Below are 19,318 nucleotides of genomic sequence, written 5' to 3'. Positions count from 1 at the left end.
TTTCATTTTAGTGATGTTAGTGAGGATTATCAAAGATAAATTAAAATGAATTTGGCCTGCTATTCGTCGAAATTTGTTGCCAAATGGATTGTGTCAAGAAAGTCAAAGGAACGTTTCTTGACTATGAATAAAAGTTGGTTGGAAGATGAATACTGCGTGCTACCGTGCTGCGATCTTCTACATCATTTCAATATGCTGCTCCTGCAGGAAGACCTCGAACAAAACTTGAACTTGCATGAACTATTCCTGGAAATGACTGACGGGAAAGTATGTAACGCCTTAACCGAAACTCTTTCATCACAGTCAGTTTTATTTGTAGTGCTACCTCCAAAATGTTGAACTATGAATCAAGGCACTTTTATAGCAACCAAGATCTTTTTGGCTTTGATTTGTCAAAGCTTCATGCGTGGATACATTGTTTCTAATGCCTTTTACACATTATATGTATGGCAGGCCAGAAGGGCTGAAGATAAGGTAGTGTAAAACAACGATACGAGGAAATCAAACAATGATTCAAGCATGAAATGAGACTAATTGTGGACAAAACAAAGCCATAATTTGTTTTGAAAAATGATGGAAACATTGTTCTTCTTTTCTTTAGCAACCCTGAATTGAGAGCTCAGATCACAGGATTAGATGTACACTCGTCAAACAATATAATGTATTACCGAGAACAGTGTCTTCTGGTTTCGAGATAAATTTAGTGAAACTCAATAAATTTTGTTTGGCCACAAGAAAACATTATCTTAGTATTTATTCATTATATTATAAGCCTGTTACTGTATATGAAATAATGGTTTATAGAGATTTCATCAAAACTGCTATAGTTTATAATAGAGCATATTTAGGAAGAAGACCAGGAAGCTAGGAACGAGATTGCCTTAAGTACCGGAAGCATTACACCAGAAAGCGTTCAAATACTGCCACGAATAGACACTTAACTTTCCATGTTGACTATAGCATTTGATCCTCTGAGCTTCCTAAAAAAATTACGGGTAAGTTGTGTTCATAAGTCTGAAAGCTGATTATAGCTCCTATATGTAATAGAACCTCGACTTCTTCCATGTTCAAACCTAACACCTCAAAATGAGATAGATTTATCGCTTACTGAACCCCCCGACGATTCTGGTAACGAAAATTAGTTATGGAATTATTTTATTATTTTTTTGTATTCATTGTGTAAAATTTTTACTTAAAGTGGAGTAAATTGGTCTTGTGATTTATTTGTATTATTCTTTTGTAGGTTATTTCAGTAGTTATTTGTATTTTTGTACCACCTAAATGGTTTATTGTATAATACATTATATTTTTTCTGAATTTTTATGGCAATTCCCACTTATAAAGTTTACTATTAATAAAAAAGATTTATATTCATATAATATTACCAAAAACGATCAATATAAATGCAAAAATGCCGAAAAATAATTTTTTCCATCTAGATTGTTCGGGTATAACACTGTCCGTGCCCACGAACACGTGAATATCTTGTTGATTAATCAGTGCCAATGATACACGCTGAAAAATGAAACGATGGGAAACATAATTTTTTGTTTTATTTTAATAAGTTTAGGGGTTGGTGTCTGGAGTAGGGAGAGCGTAGGGGTACTGGGACCGATGTAAACATTGAAATGTAAACACCGACCCCACTACCCCCATGGGCGCCGCCATCTTGTTTCATGGGGGCCGCCATCTTGTCACGTGGGGACCGCCATTGTTGTTGACATTGGTTACCAGGGCGCGCCGGTAGGCCGCCATCTTAGTTCAGCCTTTAGTTACCGGAGCGCGCCACCGTCGCTCCGAAGGCGGGAATTGTATACAAAAAAAGCCTGGGCACTGGGTGGATTCGATCCCGGGGAACGCACCAACGTCGTGGTTAGGAGGCGTGCGCCTTGACCACTAGACCACGGGACCATATGAAGTATGGGGAATTAAATAACGAACATATGCTTTAAAGAAGCTATGCTTAAAAGAAGCTATGTCTTTAAAAGCAAAACCCCCACCCCACAACCGCCATTACGCCAAACCGCCATATTTTAAAAAAGTATGCCTATAGACCCCACCACCCCACAACCGCCATATTAAAATATGCCTAACCCGCCATGTTGTATTCGAAAATAAATAAAATACCGCTATGTTTAAATTACGAAAAATAAATATGTCTATAAACCCACACACACCCACACCCCAAGTATGCCTAAAACACACAACCCCACACTAGTTATGTCTAAACCGCTATGCTTAAACCGCCATGCTTAAAAGCCCCGCCACTCCACAACCGCCGCCATGTTGTATGCTTAAAACAAATGACGCCATGATGTATGCTTAAAGCAAACCCCCCACCATTATGCTTAACCGCCATGTCTTAAAAAAAACATGTCTATAAACCCCACCACTCCACAACCGCCATATCTAAATATGCTTAAAAGAAGCAACTGCCATGTTGTTAAATTACAAAAATTATGCTAAAATCAATTACAGTCATTATAGCTATGTCTATAAACCCCGCCACAAAAAGTATGCTTAATCGCCATATTTAAATTTCGAAAAGAAATAAGATACCGCTATATGTAAATTTAAAAAAAATACCGCCATACTAGCTATGCCTAAACAGTTAACTTTCGAAAACAAGCCGCCATGCTTAAAAGCCCCACCCGCCATATTAGCTATGACTAAAACAAACATAACCTCAAAATCCCGCGCAGAGAGAGCGAGATGTTGCCTGCTGGAGCGTCACTCGTAAACTGCGCAACTATAATCCCCACACCATATTATAAGCATAATAAAGTCTTTAAAAACAACAAAATGTGTGCAACACGTCAAGTAATAAGCACAGTTACTATTACGTCGAGTAAAATAAGCATAGTTAAAATATTGCGTAAACAATGTATAAACATATTTAAATTTAATAATATTTTTACAGGAATGTGTTTACCACAGAGAAACAAGGTCAGGCCATCGCTGCGTACTGGAAAGGAGCAAGCACATGCTTAAAGACCCCGCCGTACTAGCTATGCCTATAGACCCCACCACCCCACAATCGCCGCCATGTTTAAATTTCGAAAAATAAAATATCGCTATGCCTATAGACCCCACCACCCCACAACCACCATGTCCTTAAAAAAAAATATGCTTAAATCAACCACCGCCATAGTAGCTACGACTAAACCACTCCAACCCCCCACTACGAGTATGCTTAATCGCCATATATAAATTTCGAAAAGAAATAAAATACCGCTATATTTAAATTTAAAAAAATACCGTCATGTTCATTAAATTACCGCCATACTAGCTATACCTAAACAGGTAACTGTCGAAAACAACCCGCGATGTTTCAGTATGCTTAAAAAACACCGCCATATTAGCTATGACTAAAACAAACATAACCTCAAACGCGCAGAGAGAGCGAGATGTAGCCTGCTGGAGCGTCACTCATAAACTGCGCAATTATAATCCCCACATCATATTATAAGCATAATAATGTCTTTAAAAAAATGCTTTAAGTAATAAGCATAGTTAAAATTTATAATATCGTAAAGATAGAAAATAAGCATAGTTAGGACAATGACTATTATCTTACATCAAGAAAAATAAATAATGTAAAAACAATGTGTAGTAATTAGCTCTCGGCCAATGTGTTAAGCATAGTGACTATTACATTACGCCGAGTACAAACACCGTGCTGTAAGCCTCGCTCGTGCGCCGGCGAGCAGGAATGTATTAAGGGACCCCTACAGGTAACACGAAGCGTTCAGTAATTAAAAATAAAACGTAGATGCGGCACGATCGACAGAAATAAACCAAATAGTGTGAAGCGACATGTACCAGCGTAAATATAATCCCCACATCATATTATAAGCAAAATAATACCTTTTAATTAATAACAGAAGCCCACTCACGAATATGCTTTAAGTAACAAGCATAGCTAAAATTTATAATATTAGGAAAACAGAAAATAAGCATAGGTAGGACCCCCCGCAGTTAACACGTAGCGTTAAGTAATTAAAAATAAAACGTAGATGCGGCACAATCGACATAAGGTACCGAGGTAATAAAAAAAATAGCAAATAAGCATACATAAAATAAAAACTCATCGGAACGCACCCCAACCACCCCGGCGACGTGTAACAAATAAAAACGCAGACGAAAAGATATATTAAAAAAATATAAAATAGGTATATTACAAAGCGGGAGCGGCCCACTCACGAATATGGTTTAGTGTTATAAGCATAGTTAAAACCAAAAATAATGTAAAGCAAGTTAAGTATTAAGCATAGTTACTATTATTTTACGTCAAGTAAAAAATAAATATTATACAAACAATGTGTAGTAATCGGCTCTCGGCCATAGTAATAAACAAAATAAAAATAAAATGTAGATGCCGCACGATCGCCAGAAACAAATTACGTATGTTACCGAGATAATAAAAAAAAATAAACTATAGGCGCCACCCCCATTCCTAGTATGCTTAAAACACCCACCCCCAAGTATGCCTAAAAGAAACCCCAACCATACTAGCTATGCCTAAATCATTTGCAGCCATGCTTAAAAAACCCCGCCATACTAGCTAAGACTAAATGGAGTGCCACATATACACACCGCCATCTTCAATGCCACAGAGGAGAGCGAGAAACGTAACGTAAAAATGCTTGAAGTAATAAACATAGTTAAAATTTATAATATAGTAAAGACAAAAATAAGCATAGTTAAAAAACGTAGATCACCATTAATAGTACTGGACCAGATAACATATGCCATAGAGAAAGCATGAATAAGCATAGTTAGGACCCCTACAGTCAACACGTAGCGTTAAGTAATTAAAAATAAAATGTAGATGCCGCATGAACGCCAGAAATAAATTTACATAAGTTACCTAGGTAATAAAAAAAATAGCAAATAAGCATACATAAAAAAAAACTCACCGGAACGCATCCCGCCCACCCCGGCGACTTGTAACAAATAAATATAAATAAACGTTGAACAAACGACCGTGTAGGGGAGCTGTAAGCCTGTTCGCGCACCGCAAATAAGCATACATAAAGGAAAAACACACCGGAACGCACCTAATCCAACACGGTGACGTGTAATAAAAAAAAAACGCAGACGAAAAGATATATAAAAAATAGTAACACCTATGTAGGGGAGACCGGGGCTAGTTGGCTACAGGGGTAAGTTGGCACAGTGCTAATAGTTCGAATAATTACCGACAGATAGCATAACGCTCTTGTATGTAGGATCACACAGACCAGGTCCCTAGATCCTGTTGTTTTCCGCCGCGAGTCTTCACTATTACAAACAGGAGACCATTTTCTTTACTTCTACGTTTGGTGAGTAAAAATTTTGTCTTACAAAGACTTGGATATAACTTTTATAATAAATTATATATTTTTAAAACAATATTTGTGTATAACATTATAACGTGCTAGTTTTAAGAAGCAATTACTAAAATAATGTAAATATATTCCAATTCTTTCGTTCACTCAAGTAAGTTTTAAAAGTTGCTGTGGGGCTAGTTGGCACATAGATGGCGGGGCATGTTGGCACATGTGCCAACATGCCCCGGACACTTTCTCGCGATTCTAGATCTTCCAAAACGAAACGCATTGTTATGAGTAAAAGGTATAAGCTAGCACTGGAATGAAATAGCATATTTTTTTGAAATTCAAACCATTACATACATTATTACAAGTAGGAAAGACAACAAAATATTATAGTTTTATTAATTGGATATCATTTTTTATTTTAGGCTTCAACATGCGCACCTACAAAAGAACAAGTAATAGATGCCAGACTTCCCAAGACGTTGTTTTAACAGCAGTAAAGAAAGTTAAACTCGAAGGGAAGTCCATCAGAAGCGTAGCAAAGGATTTTGGAATTCCATTTCGCTCTTTGGCTCGATATTGTAGCAAAGTAACTGAAGAAAAACTTATTGCTCCACAAGATACCCCACCTCTTACAATTGGCTACAAGAAACTGAGACAGGTAAGGGCTTTTTAAAAAAAATGTTATGTTGTCGACCTGAATAAATATATCAATTAGGAATTTAAAGATGCTTAATGGCTTGTGGTTGTTTTTTTCAGGTTTTTACAAACGAACAAGAGAATGAGTTTGCTGATTATTTGAAGAAAGCAGCTGATATTTATTATGGATTGTCACCAAAGGAAGTCAGGAAATTCGCATTTGAATATGCAGTGAGACTTAAGGTAAGGTTTCCTTCTTCTTGGGCTGACTGTGAAATGGCAGGTGCGGATTGGTTTTCTGCATTTTTAAAACGGCATCCTACACTTTCTATAAGAACACCTGAAGCGACCAGTCTTTCAAGGGCTACGTGTTTCAATCGCACTAATGTGAAAGCATTTTTCGACAATTTGAAAGACGTTATGAATAGATTGAAAATTGGGCCTGGAGATGTGTGGAACATGGACGAGACTGGTATCACTACAGTGCAAAGACCAGACAGAGTAGTTGCACGGAAAGGTTTTAAGCAAGTAGGTAAAATTACTTCTGCCGAAAGAGGAACTCTAGTTACTGTAGCTGTTGCAGTATCTGCGACAGGAAATCATGTGCCACCATATTTTGTTTTCCCTCGCGTCAATTTTCGTGAATATTTTCTGAAAGGAGCGCCTACAGGTAGTTCTGGAGATGCAAATGCTACCGGCTGGATGAAGGAAGCAAATTTCGTCAAATTTGCACATCACTTCGTAACAAATGTTAAGTGTTCCAAAGAAAACCCATGTCTGTTGCTACTTGACAATCACGACTCACATCTTTCAATTGAAGCATTGGACTACCTTAAAGATAAGGGGGTCACTGTCCTTTCTTTCCCTCCACACTGCAGCCATAAACTGCAACCATTAGACCGGAGTGTATTTGGCCCTTTAAAGAAATTTGTGAACAGTGCCTGTGATTCTTGGCTGGTGAACCATCCTGGGAAAACAATGACTATTTATGACATACCTGAAGTTGTAAATGCTGCTTTTTCTAGTGCGGTTACGCCGAGAAATATTTTATCTGGTTTCAGAGTAAGTGGGGTATCACCTTTCAACCCTGATGTCTTTAATGATACAGATTATCTTGGTTGTTACGTAACAGACCGCCCAGCACCTGACGAAAATGATGTTGACAGTGGAGAATTGCCTAATTCAGACAACACTGTTCAATGTAGACCAAATGAACCTGTAATCATGGAAGCAGGCCCTTCAAATATGCTGATTGTACAACAAACTGAGGAAGAAGCTGATCAGGAAACGTCAATGGACGTAACGAGCAGGGGCTTACACGAAATCGCATCACAAGATAAGGAAATTGTAGTTGATTCTACGTGCAACATAAGCCCAGAAATGGTGAGACCATTTCCCAAAGCTGGTCCAAGGAAAAATAACCGGGTAAATAATAGGAAAAGGAAGAGTGAAGTGTTGACAGATACTCCAATAAGAAATGAATTAGCTAAAAAGAAATCAGATATTGATAAGAAGAAAGGAGCTAAGAAAAACTTGTTTGGAAGTTCGAAAGATACAGTTCAGAATCCACGCAAGTCTAAGGTGAAAATGTTATGCAAGAAAAAGAAAAACATATGTGTCAACACAGCAAACAGCAGAGCCAGTAGGGAGGATACATTATGTCTTCTTTGTTTAGGACCATATTCCAAAAGCCGGCCCGGTGAACAGTGGGTGCAGTGCGTCGGTTGCAAAATGTGGGCCCACGAAGATTGTTCGGATAATAGCGTGCAATTTTTGTGCCACAACTGTAAGAAATGTTAGAAGACTTTGGCTCATGTTGGATCAACCAGTTAAAATTTAGTATAAATATTTTCATGATCAGAATTGGCATTCTATTAACATTTTACTGTATGATAGGCTATACAGAGAAAAATACTGTAGGTAAAATTGCTAAGATTTTAAGATTTTGTATTATTAGCATTAAAAAATACGGAAATTGGATATATATATATATATATATATATATATATATGTATACTTATATATATATGCGCGCTAATGTATGTTATATATTTAGCTTAAATAAGCAACACATTCGTAATATTATCTATGATTGTATTTCCATAAATTTGTGATATCTGTTAAAAAAACTTGAAGGCAATCGATAAAATTTAGTAATGAAATAAAATAAAGATACATGCAAAAAAGTAATTAGTTGTAAAATTATTCTATATATCCCTGTATATATGTAGATATATGTAGCCTATACATATAGGCACATATATACACATATATGCTCAATTTTGTAATGTGTGCCAACATGCCCCTACGTGTGTGCCATCTTACCCCGTTCCAGGGGCAAGTTGGCACACAAGCAGTGGGACAGTTCATTATTAAATAAACCATTTTATGACTTTCAAACTGCGATTGTTGTGGCTCAAATATATTGCTGAAATGTAGATACTTGAACTGCCATAAAAAAATTTCACATTAACAACATTGAAAAAATTATATAAATGTTTTATTAAAAAGTGTGCCAACTAGCCCCGGTCTCCCCTACCCCGTGTAGAGTGCAACCCGCACAACCGACAGCATTTAACGATAAGTAAATTATTAAACATATTACAAAGCGGGAACACACGTCTGTACTGCGTAGACGCACTCCTCGAACTGTTGACGAATTCCTGGTACGACGAAAGCCAGCGAGAAAAGAAAGTTATTTTTCGACCCTGGCCCGCCGCGTGCTATAGTAGCTTGCAGCAGACTACACAGAACACGCCTAAGCGTGGAACACAATTAAAAAAACGTACAGCCCAGAGATACATGAAACCGCCGAATGCATGTGACAAAAAATTACCATAAATAACAAAAAAAAAACAATTAAAACATAACAAAAACAATCAAAATACACTCACAAACGCAATACAGCGCAATGCAGTGGAAACTCCCATGAAATAATAAAATCGCTTATTGAGACAGCATGATGCAAAGAGTAAAAATCCCTATACGTAAAATAAAACAAACGCGAAAACAAAAATATGACGTAATAAAATAAACAAACGACAGCAAAAGCAAGAAAGGTTATAAAAATACTAATTCAGTTACACATTGAGGAAATAAATGACGGACCCCCAAATACCACTAGGCTAAACACAACCCATAAGTAAATCACAATAAACCAAAACCAGAATTTTAAAAAAATCTATCTACGAGAACAATATTATAAAACTACCACACTCTCCAACACACCAAATGGCATGACCCGATAAATGACAACACAAATAAATATCAATAACCATAAAATACCTACATAATCAAAATACGTTATTAAGCAACCGAACGAACGGCACAACACCAGAGACAAAACATGCTATTCCCATTAGTTAAAAAGACGCACATACGAGTCTGTAGTGCTAGCCCAGCTAGTATACATTCATTATGGTATTTGTGTAGGCAATAAATAGGAAGTACAAAGCGATATAGCCACAATACGTTATTAAATATAGCAATAAAGTGTATGTATATCCATTAAATAATATACATGTAAGTAAATCGTGTTATACCCTAAACCAAATAACTGCAGGTTTAAGCTCTTATGGTCATACTTTGTAGGAATATAAACATAAGTCGTTTTAACGGTCTGCGTAATACAAATGCTTATCATCAGCTCTGAGTAATATACCATTCATAGAAGTAAACACAGCATGTTATTCTAATAAACTATGTAACATTATAAAATAGTTATACCATCGTTACTAAATAATCATTCAAAAAAATATTAACTGCTATCCATCCGTCCCTTTCGCTCATGACATAGTGTGTGGTGTTCTAAATAAGGAGTGAAAGAATATTATATGAGTCATGTTGTAAATGCTTATAAGATTATTGTTAACTTTCCATCAAGGCTAGATAAAACACAATCTCTATATAGTGGTAGAGGAATAACCAGAGACCAACTATAGTCCTCATACTAGTAAATAAAAATAATTAAGGATATATCGGGGTACATATAAGAACCTATATAACTACACCCAATAAGCATAGGAAGCTCTAACGTTAATAACAAACCGTAAAATAAAAGGTTACTGGTTCAGTTTTAAATAAAAACTATATTCTACTACTACGCATCCCATTAAGCATAAGAAGGACTATAATCCCATACCAACGAAACCTGAATAGAACACACCAGTAATGTTTGTGAAATAACACACTAGGATAACATATTAATAACCACTTAGCCAAAATCGTTTACAGACATAGCAAACACCGCTTCGACGATGGTCCAGAACACGACAGACGCCTCGGCGGACCACTAGTAACTTTCACTTGCCGGAGGGCAGACGGAAATAAGTATTGTTTAATACAAACACGCAGCGTCCTCCGAACACAAACCTCCAGCAGGATAAAATAATATATTAAAATATGTTTTGCCTTGCAAACGATTAATTACGCCACCCATACCTTTAAAACAAAGATAGTGAACGACGAGGCCCGACAACAACTTTATAGTGACAAGGAGTAAAGAAGGAAATAATAATTACATGGGGTGTACGAACACTCATTTGCCCACCAACTATGTACTACCTACGAGTGCTAATCCATTTATTGCCAGACATAAAATAACCATTTTTATCTATAGAAAACACCTTTACATTAAAATAAATAAGTATGGAAGTAACTGAAGCGTGTACACAAACAAAACTGTATACCCCAACATATATAATTCGTTAATAATAACATAATATAGTTATCAGAAATAACAAGACAACTCGAAAAAAAAAAACCAAACAACGCCTACAGGCATAGTGCAACCTACATCGAAACAACCACTAGATGCCCAATCCAAGACTCAAACCCAGACACCTCATAAACCCACAGAGATGGCCAGGAGAAATTACATTCCATATACTACAGATGCTGTACTAAAAAGACACATGTATGCCAATGAGAACAGGTGTAACCGCCATAACTGAAAGTACTATATAAAAGAAACAATACATTAATACCACAGCCTCAAAAAAAAACACAAAACAGGAGAATGAACTAAAAGAGCAATTTCAAAAGCCTAAACTAAACAGAAAATTAGGTAAACAATGACGTATACACATGAGAGTACAATTAAGTAGAAATATATATTAAAAATAATACATTACCTAGCGTAAGAAAAACGCATTCAGAAAGACCAGACATCAATTCCCCTCGCAAAATGTTCAATGGTACCCATAACAACATACATGTGAAATAGAAAGAGTTAAACACCAACTTTAAAGAGACAACCACTCGTTAAAGACGTGTAAAAGTTTAGATACCAACCATACAATTATAACAATTTAAATACGAAACATATAAAAAATCCTCGGGTAAGTCGTACATCTAGAACCATACTGTCACCAGTAGTTGCCTGTACACATAATGAAGTAATAATAAAACATCCAGTGGTTACAAACAGAAATATTACAAAAATATGCACTTAACAATGACTTAGGTTATCCAGAAGCATATAGTAATAAATATACAAATAAAAAGCAAACAAAATTACAAATAATATGGAATCATCTCAAAAAAAGTAAACAAAGTTCAGACATTACAAACACAGAAAGCTGAAAAAACGCAAATAGATCAGTAAGAAGAAGCCTCAAAGACCAATTCCCTCGCGGATAAAGGATGATAATCATTACAGTAGCACACATTGTCCCACATATGTATCGAAACACAAGGTTAGATCGTAACACACACACACACACACACAAACCCACACGACTTCCAGGATGTTTCCACCATCATGTTTGGAACCTTTATACTTATTGTTAATCTAAATTTACATTGATTAACAACGAGAACTGTAATATATAAACAACAGCACCGATAGTAGCTAAACACAACACACTTAATAGAATATTCTCCATCACTTTCACAAACCCATCCGTGAAATAAAAAATGAAGCAGCCAAGAAAAAAGTATCGATATAAAGACCTTAAACTCTGCCGTCCACCGCAACCCAGCATGAGTTGCCAGACGTGACCTTCACAGACAAAAGGGGTTGCCAGTGCGCAACCAATATGTAATTATTGTAAAAGTCTCAATAAAAAAAAAATCAAACATGGACGTTCATACAGGCTAGCTTTTTCATAGTTTAAGGGAAAACAGGCCGGAACACAACTTGGTAACATAATATTAGCTATTCCTAAACCTTAAATACACACAATGTAAGAAATCGCACTAGCCAACTTAACACTCATATTCCACAAAATATAAGTTCACCGAGATACAATGACAAACGAATATATACATGAATGATAGATAAGTACTATACAAAACACAAAAATTCAAAACATATTTATCAAAGTACACATTCAATACTAACCCCAATGAAGCAGAAAACTCTATTACACCCCAAGCATTGTATATGAAAGTAAGCACATATCACAATTGAACTAGAAAAAAATAAACATAAAAAAAAAGCTAGCAAACACAGACAATTATTCATCATAACACCATTGGGTGGAAAGAAGATAGTACCATCAATTTCAGCTCTACAACCACATGCATTAAGAAATACATATACTTTTATAAACCACACATGGATATTTTAGTGTATAATCGTTGTGTAGCAAAATTAGGAGGATAAAATTACAATGTATTTAAAAAATAAATCTAATTACAACTAATAAAAAGTATGTGCGCTAACTCACAAGTGTAAAACCATTAATGAAAACATACAAAACCTCTCTCTCTCTCTCTCTCTCTCTCTCTCTTTGTCTCTCTTATTCGCTCTATATACTGGTTGCGAAATTCCACGATTGATACAATTAACTTAGAGATAACCCCCACACCGATGCATTGTAACGTCAACTACATTCCGTTTTTGAGAGGGAAACGAGAGCAACTCGAGAACACTCGCAGACTCACAGCAACGTCCGCCACATTTACACACAGAACTAACCACTCATACCCACCGGATGGGATACGAACCCCGAGCAAAAGGCAAATACCTCCGCTTAAACACAATAACAAGTGATCTAAATATAGAACGATAGTGCTAACGCGAGCAAACACATTGGTTAAAAACTTTTTAGAGTAATGGAAGCAATACGCTCGTCAATTCTGTGTGTCATCTCTGGAAAATCATTACGTAGCGACGGCAATCTTTACAACATCTTTTATAAAGAACCCTAAAGGAAAAAAAAATCAAAGATAATGATGAAAACAAAAAAAAACCTAGTATTTGTCGGTCGATGGTAGTGAAATAATGTTAAATAAATATATTATTTTTTACTATAATATGAATCCACGTATAACCATAAGTTTTTTTTTGAAAATTAATCAACAAATCAACATAGATTTAAATTAATTAAAATGTTGTAATAATAAATTCTTAAAATAAATTTATTTCCTTTAACAAATTAACATATATGTTTCAATTAATTAAAAAAAATAGTTTAATAATACTAATTTTAAAATATATTCATTTTTTTATTATAAAATGACTGCTTTTAACCATTAGTTTTTGATAATTTTCAACAAATAAACATAAATATACAAATAAACATAAATTAATTATTAAAAAAATTAATTCATAACAATATTCTTAAAAAAAATTTGCGGCCGCAAATTTTTTTTAAGAATATTGTTATGAATTAATTTTTTTAATAATTAATTTATGTTTATTTGTATATTTATGTTTATTTGTTGAAAATTATCAAAAACTAATGGTTAAAAGCAGTCATTTTATAATAAAAAAATGAATATATTTTAAAATTAGTATTATTAAACTATTTTTTTTAATTAATTGAAACATATATGTTAATTTGTTAAAGGAAATAAATTTATTTTAAGAATTTATTATTACAACATTTTAATTAATTTAAATCTATGTTGATTTGTTGATTAATTTTCAAAAAAAAACTTATGGTTATACGTGGATTCATATTATAGTAAAAAATAATATATTTATTTAACATTATTTCACTACCATCGACCGACAAATACTAGGTTTTTTTTTGTTTTCATCATTATCTTTGATTTTTTTTTCCTTTAGGGTTCTTTATAAAAGATGTTGTAAAGATTGCCGTCGCTACGTAATGATTTTCCAGAGATGACACACAGAATTGACGAGCGTATTGCTTCCATTACTCTAAAAAGTTTTTAACCAATGTGTTTGCTCGCGTTAGCACTATCGTTCTATATTTAGATCACTTGTTATTGTGTTTAAGCGGAGGTATTTGCCTTTTGCTCGGGGTTCGTATCCCATCCGGTGGGTATGAGTGGTTAGTTCTGTGTGTAAATGTGGCGGACGTTGCTGTGAGTCTGCGAGTGTTCTCGAGTTGCTCTCGTTTCCCTCTCAAAAACGGAATGTAGTTGACGTTACAATGCATCGGTGTGGGGGTTATCTCTAAGTTAATTGTATCAATCGTGGAATTTCGCAACCAGTATATAGAGCGAATAAGAGAGACAAAGAGAGAGAGAGAGAGAGAGAGAGAGAGAGAGGTTTTGTATGTTTTCATTAATGGTTTTACACTTGTGAGTTAGCGCACATACTTTTTATTAGTTGTAATTAGATTTATTTTTTAAATACATTGTAATTTTATCCTCCTAATTTTGCTACACAACGATTATACACTAAAATATCCATGTGTGGTTTATAAAAGTATATGTATTTCTTAATGCATGTGGTTGTAGAGCTGAAATTGATGGTACTATCTTCTTTCCACCCAATGGTGTTATGATGAATAATTGTCTGTGTTTGCTAGCTTTTTTTTTATGTTTATTTTTTTCTAGTTCAATTGTGATATGTGCTTACTTTCATATACAATGCTTGGGGTGTAATAGAGTTTTCTGCTTCATTGGGGTTAGTATTGAATGTGTACTTTGATAAATATGTTTTGAATTTTTGTGTTTTGTATAGTACTTATCTATCATTCATGTATATATTCGTTTGTCATTGTATCTCGGTGAACTTATATTTTGTGGAATATGAGTGTTAAGTTGGCTAGTGCGATTTCTTACATTGTGTGTATTTAAGGTTTAGGAATAGCTAATATTATGTTACCAAGTTGTGTTCCGGCCTGTTTTCCCTTAAACTATGAAAAAGCTAGCCTGTATGAACGTCCATGTTTGATTTTTTTTTTATTGAGACTTTTACAATAATTACATATTGGTTGCGCACTGGCAACCCCTTTTGTCTGTGAAGGTCACGTCTGGCAACTCATGCTGGGTTGCGGTGGACGGCAGAGTTTAAGGTCTTTATATCGATACTTTTTTCTTGGCTGCTTCATTTTTTATTTCACGGATGGGTTTGTGAAAGTGATGGAGAATATTCTATTAAGTGTGTTGTGTTTAGCTACTATCGGTGCTGTTGTTTATATATTACAGTTCTCGTTGTTAATCAATGTAAATTTAGATTAACAATAAGTATAAAGGTTCCAAACATGATGGTGGAAACATCCTGGAAGTCGTGTGGGTTTGTGTGTGTGTGTGTGTGTGTGTGTTACGATCTAACCTTGTGTTTCGATACATATGTGGGACAATGTGTGCTACTGTAATGATTATCATCCTTTATCCGCGAGGGAATTGGTCTTTGAGGCTTCTTCTTACTGATCTATTTGCGTTTTTTCAGCTTTCTGTGTTTGTAATGTCTGAACTTTGTTTACTTTTTTTGAGATGATTCCATATTATTTGTAATTTTGTTTGCTTTTTATTTGTATATTTATTACTATATGCTTCTGGATAACCTAAGTCATTGTTAAGTGCATATTTTTGTAATATTTCTGTTTGTAACCACTGGATGTTTTATTATTACTTCATTATGTGTACAGGCAACTACTGGTGACAGTATGGTTCTAGATGTACGACTTACCCGAGGATTTTTTATATGTTTCGTATTTAAATTGTTATAATTGTATGGTTGGTATCTAAACTTTTACACGTCTTTAACGAGTGGTTGTCTCTTTAAAGTTGGTGTTTAACTCTTTCTATTTCACATGTATGTTGTTATGGGTACCATTGAACATTTTGCGAGGGGAATTGATGTCTGGTCTTTCTGAATGCGTTTTTCTTACGCTAGGTAATGTATTATTTTTAATATATATTTCTACTTAATTGTACTCTCATGTGTATACGTCATTGTTTACCTAATTTTCTGTTTATTTTAGGCTTTTGAAATTGCTCTTTTAGTTCATTCTCCTGTTTTGTGTTTTTTTTTGAGGCTGTGGTATTAATGTATTGTTTCTTTTATATAGTACTTTCAGTTATGGCGGTTACACCTGTTCTCATTGGCATACATGTGTCTTTTTAGTACAGCATCTGTAGTATATGGAATGTAATTTCTCCTGGCCATCTCTGTGGGTTTATGAGGTGTCTGGGTTTGAGTCTTGGATTGGGCATCTAGTGGTTGTTTCGATGTAGGTTGCACTATGCCTGTAGGCGTTGTTTGGTTTTTTTTTTTTCGAGTTGTCTTGTTATTTCTGATAACTATATTATGTTATTATTAACGAATTATATATGTTGGGGTATACAGTTTTGTTTGTGTACACGCTTCAGTTACTTCCATACTTATTTATTTTAATGTAAAGGTGTTTTCTATAGATAAAAATGGTTATTTTATGTCTGGCAATAAATGGATTAGCACTCGTAGGTAGTACATAGTTGGTGGGCAAATGAGTGTTCGTACACCCCATGTAATTATTATTTCCTTCTTTACTCCTTGTCACTATAAAGTTGTTGTCGGGCCTCGTCGTTCACTATCTTTGTTTTAAAGGTATGGGTGGCGTAATTAATCGTTTGCAAGGCAAAACATATTTTAATATAATATTTTATCCTGCTGGAGGTTTGTGTTCGGAGGACGCTGCGTGTTTGTATTAAACAATACTTATTTCCGTCTGCCCTCCGGCAAGTGAAAGTTACTAGTGGTCCGCCGAGGCGTCTGTCGTGTTCTGGACCATCGTCGAAGCGGTGTTTGCTATGTCTGTAAACGATTTTGGCTAAGTGGTTATTAATATGTTATCCTAGTGTGTTATTTCACAAACATTACTGGTGTGTTCTATTCAGGTTTCGTTGGTATGGGATTATAGTCCTTCTTATGCTTAATGGGATGCGTAGTAGTAGAATATAGTTTTTATTTAAAACTGAACCAGTAACCTTTTATTTTACGGTTTGTTATTAACGTTAGAGCTTCCTATGCTTATTGGGTGTAGTTATATAGGTTCTTATATGTACCCCGATATATCCTTAATTATTTTTATTTACTAGTATGAGGACTATAGTTGGTCTCTGGTTATTCCTCTACCACTATATAGAGATTGTGTTTTATCTAGCCTTGATGGAAAGTTAACAATAATCTTATAAGCATTTACAACATGACTCATATAATATTCTTTCACTCCTTATTTAGAACACCACACACTATGTCATGAGCGAAAGGGACGGATGGATAGCAGTTAATATTTTTTTGAATGATTATTTAGTAACGATGGTATAACTATTTTATAATGTTACATAGTTTATTAGAATAACATGCTGTGTTTACTTCTATGAATGGTATATTACTCAGAGCTGATGATAAGCATTTGTATTACGCAGACCGTTAAAACGACTTATGTTTATATTCCTACAAAGTATGACCATAAGAGCTTAAACCTGCAGTTATTTGGTTTAGGGTATAACACGATTTACTTACATGTATATTATTTAATGGATATACATACACTTTATTGCTATATTTAATAACGTATTGTGGCTATATCGCTTTGTACTTCCTATTTATTGCCTACACAAATACCATAATGAATGTATACTAGCTGGGCTAGCACTACAGACTCGTATGTGCGTCTTTTTAACTAATGGGAATAGCATGTTTTGTCTCTGGTGTTGTGCCGTTCGTTCGGTTGCTTAATAACGTATTTTGATTATGTAGGTATTTTATGGTTATTGATATTTATTTGTGTTGTCATTTATCGGGTCATGCCATTTGGTGTGTTGGAGAGTGTGGTAGTTTTATAATATTGTTCTCGTAGATAGATTTTTTTAAAATTCTGGTTTTGGTTTATTGTGATTTACTTATGGGTTGTGTTTAGCCTAGTGGTATTTGGGGGTCCGTCATTTATTTCCTCAATGTGTAACTGAATTAGTATTTTTATAACCTTTCTTGCTTTTGCTGTCGTTTGTTTATTTTATTACGTCATATTTTTGTTTTCGCGTTTGTTTTATTTTACGTATAGGGATTTTTACTCTTTGCATCATGCTGTCTCAATAAGCGATTTTATTATTTCATGGGAGTTTCCACTGCATTGCGCTGTATTGCGTTTGTGAGTGTATTTTGATTGTTTTTGTTATGTTTTAATTGTTTTTTTTTGTTATTTATGGTAATTTTTTGTCACATGCATTCGGCGGTTTCATGTATCTCTGGGCTGTACGTTTTTTTAATTGTGTTCCACGCTTAGGCGTGTTCTGTGTAGTCTGCTGCAAGCTACTATAGCACGCGGCGGGCCAGGGTCGAAAAATAACTTTCTTTTCTCGCTGGCTTTCGTCGTACCAGGAATTCGTCAACAGTTCGAGGAGTGCGTCTACGCAGTACAGACGTGTGTTCCCGCTTTGTAATATGTTTAATAATTTACTTATCGTTAAATGCTGTCGGTTGTGCGGGTTGCACTCTACACGGGGTACATAGGTGTTACTATTTTTTATATATCTTTTCGTCTGCGTTTTTTTTTTTATTACACGTCACCGTGTTGGATTAGGTGCGTTCCGGTGTGTTTTTCCTTTATGTATGCTTATTTGCGGTGCGCGAACAGGCTTACAGCTCCCCTACACGGTCGTTTGTTCAACGTTTATTTATATTTATTTGTTACAAGTCGCCGGGGTGGGCGGGATGCGTTCCGGTGAGTTTTTTTTTATGTATGCTTATTTGCTATTTTTTTTATTACCTAGGTAACTTATGTAAATTTATTTCTGGCGTTCATGCGGCATCTACATTTTATTTTTAATTACTTAACGCTACGTGTTGACTGTAGGGGTCCTAACTATGCTTATTCATGCTTTCTCTATGGCATATGTTATCTGGTCCAGTACTATTAATGGTGATCTACGTTTTTTAACTATGCTTATTTTTGTCTTTACTATATTATAAATTTTAACTATGTTTATTACTTCAAGCATTTTTACGTTACGTTTCTCGCTCTCCTCTGTGGCATTGAAGATGGCGGTGTGTATATGTGGCACTCCATTTAGTCTTAGCTAGTATGGCGGGGTTTTTTAAGCATGGCTGCAAATGATTTAGGCATAGCTAGTATGGTTGGGGTTTCTTTTAGGCATACTTGGGGGTGGGTGTTTTAAGCATACTAGGAATGGGGGTGGCGCCTATAGTTTATTTTTTTTTATTATCTCGG

The 19,318-nt window shown here is 35.0% G+C and overlaps 2 protein-coding genes across 2 annotated transcripts in view; both read left to right on the top strand.

Moving 5' to 3' along the window:
* The window catches only part of LOC134527624 (laminin subunit alpha-1), a 597,962-nt gene that overhangs the window by 269,574 nt on the left and 309,070 nt on the right, over positions 1 to 19,318 (top strand). The window lies entirely within an intron of this gene.
* LOC134535468 (uncharacterized) lies at positions 5,139 to 7,921 on the top strand. Its single transcript, XM_063374582.1, has 2 exons — positions 5,139 to 5,979; positions 6,078 to 7,921. The coding sequence occupies exons 1-2, from the start codon at positions 5,752 to 5,754 to the stop codon at positions 7,755 to 7,757; spliced, it is 1,908 nt and encodes a 635-aa protein (XP_063230652.1). The 5' UTR covers positions 5,139 to 5,751; the 3' UTR covers positions 7,758 to 7,921.

The sequence above is a fragment of the Bacillus rossius genome, chromosome 1 (assembly GCF_032445375.1).
Source record: "Bacillus rossius redtenbacheri isolate Brsri chromosome 1, Brsri_v3, whole genome shotgun sequence".
Taxonomy (NCBI): Eukaryota; Metazoa; Arthropoda; class Insecta; order Phasmatodea; family Bacillidae; genus Bacillus; species Bacillus rossius.
The sequence above is the reverse complement of the archived record's forward strand: the minus strand, read 5'-3'. Positions and strand labels throughout refer to the sequence as shown.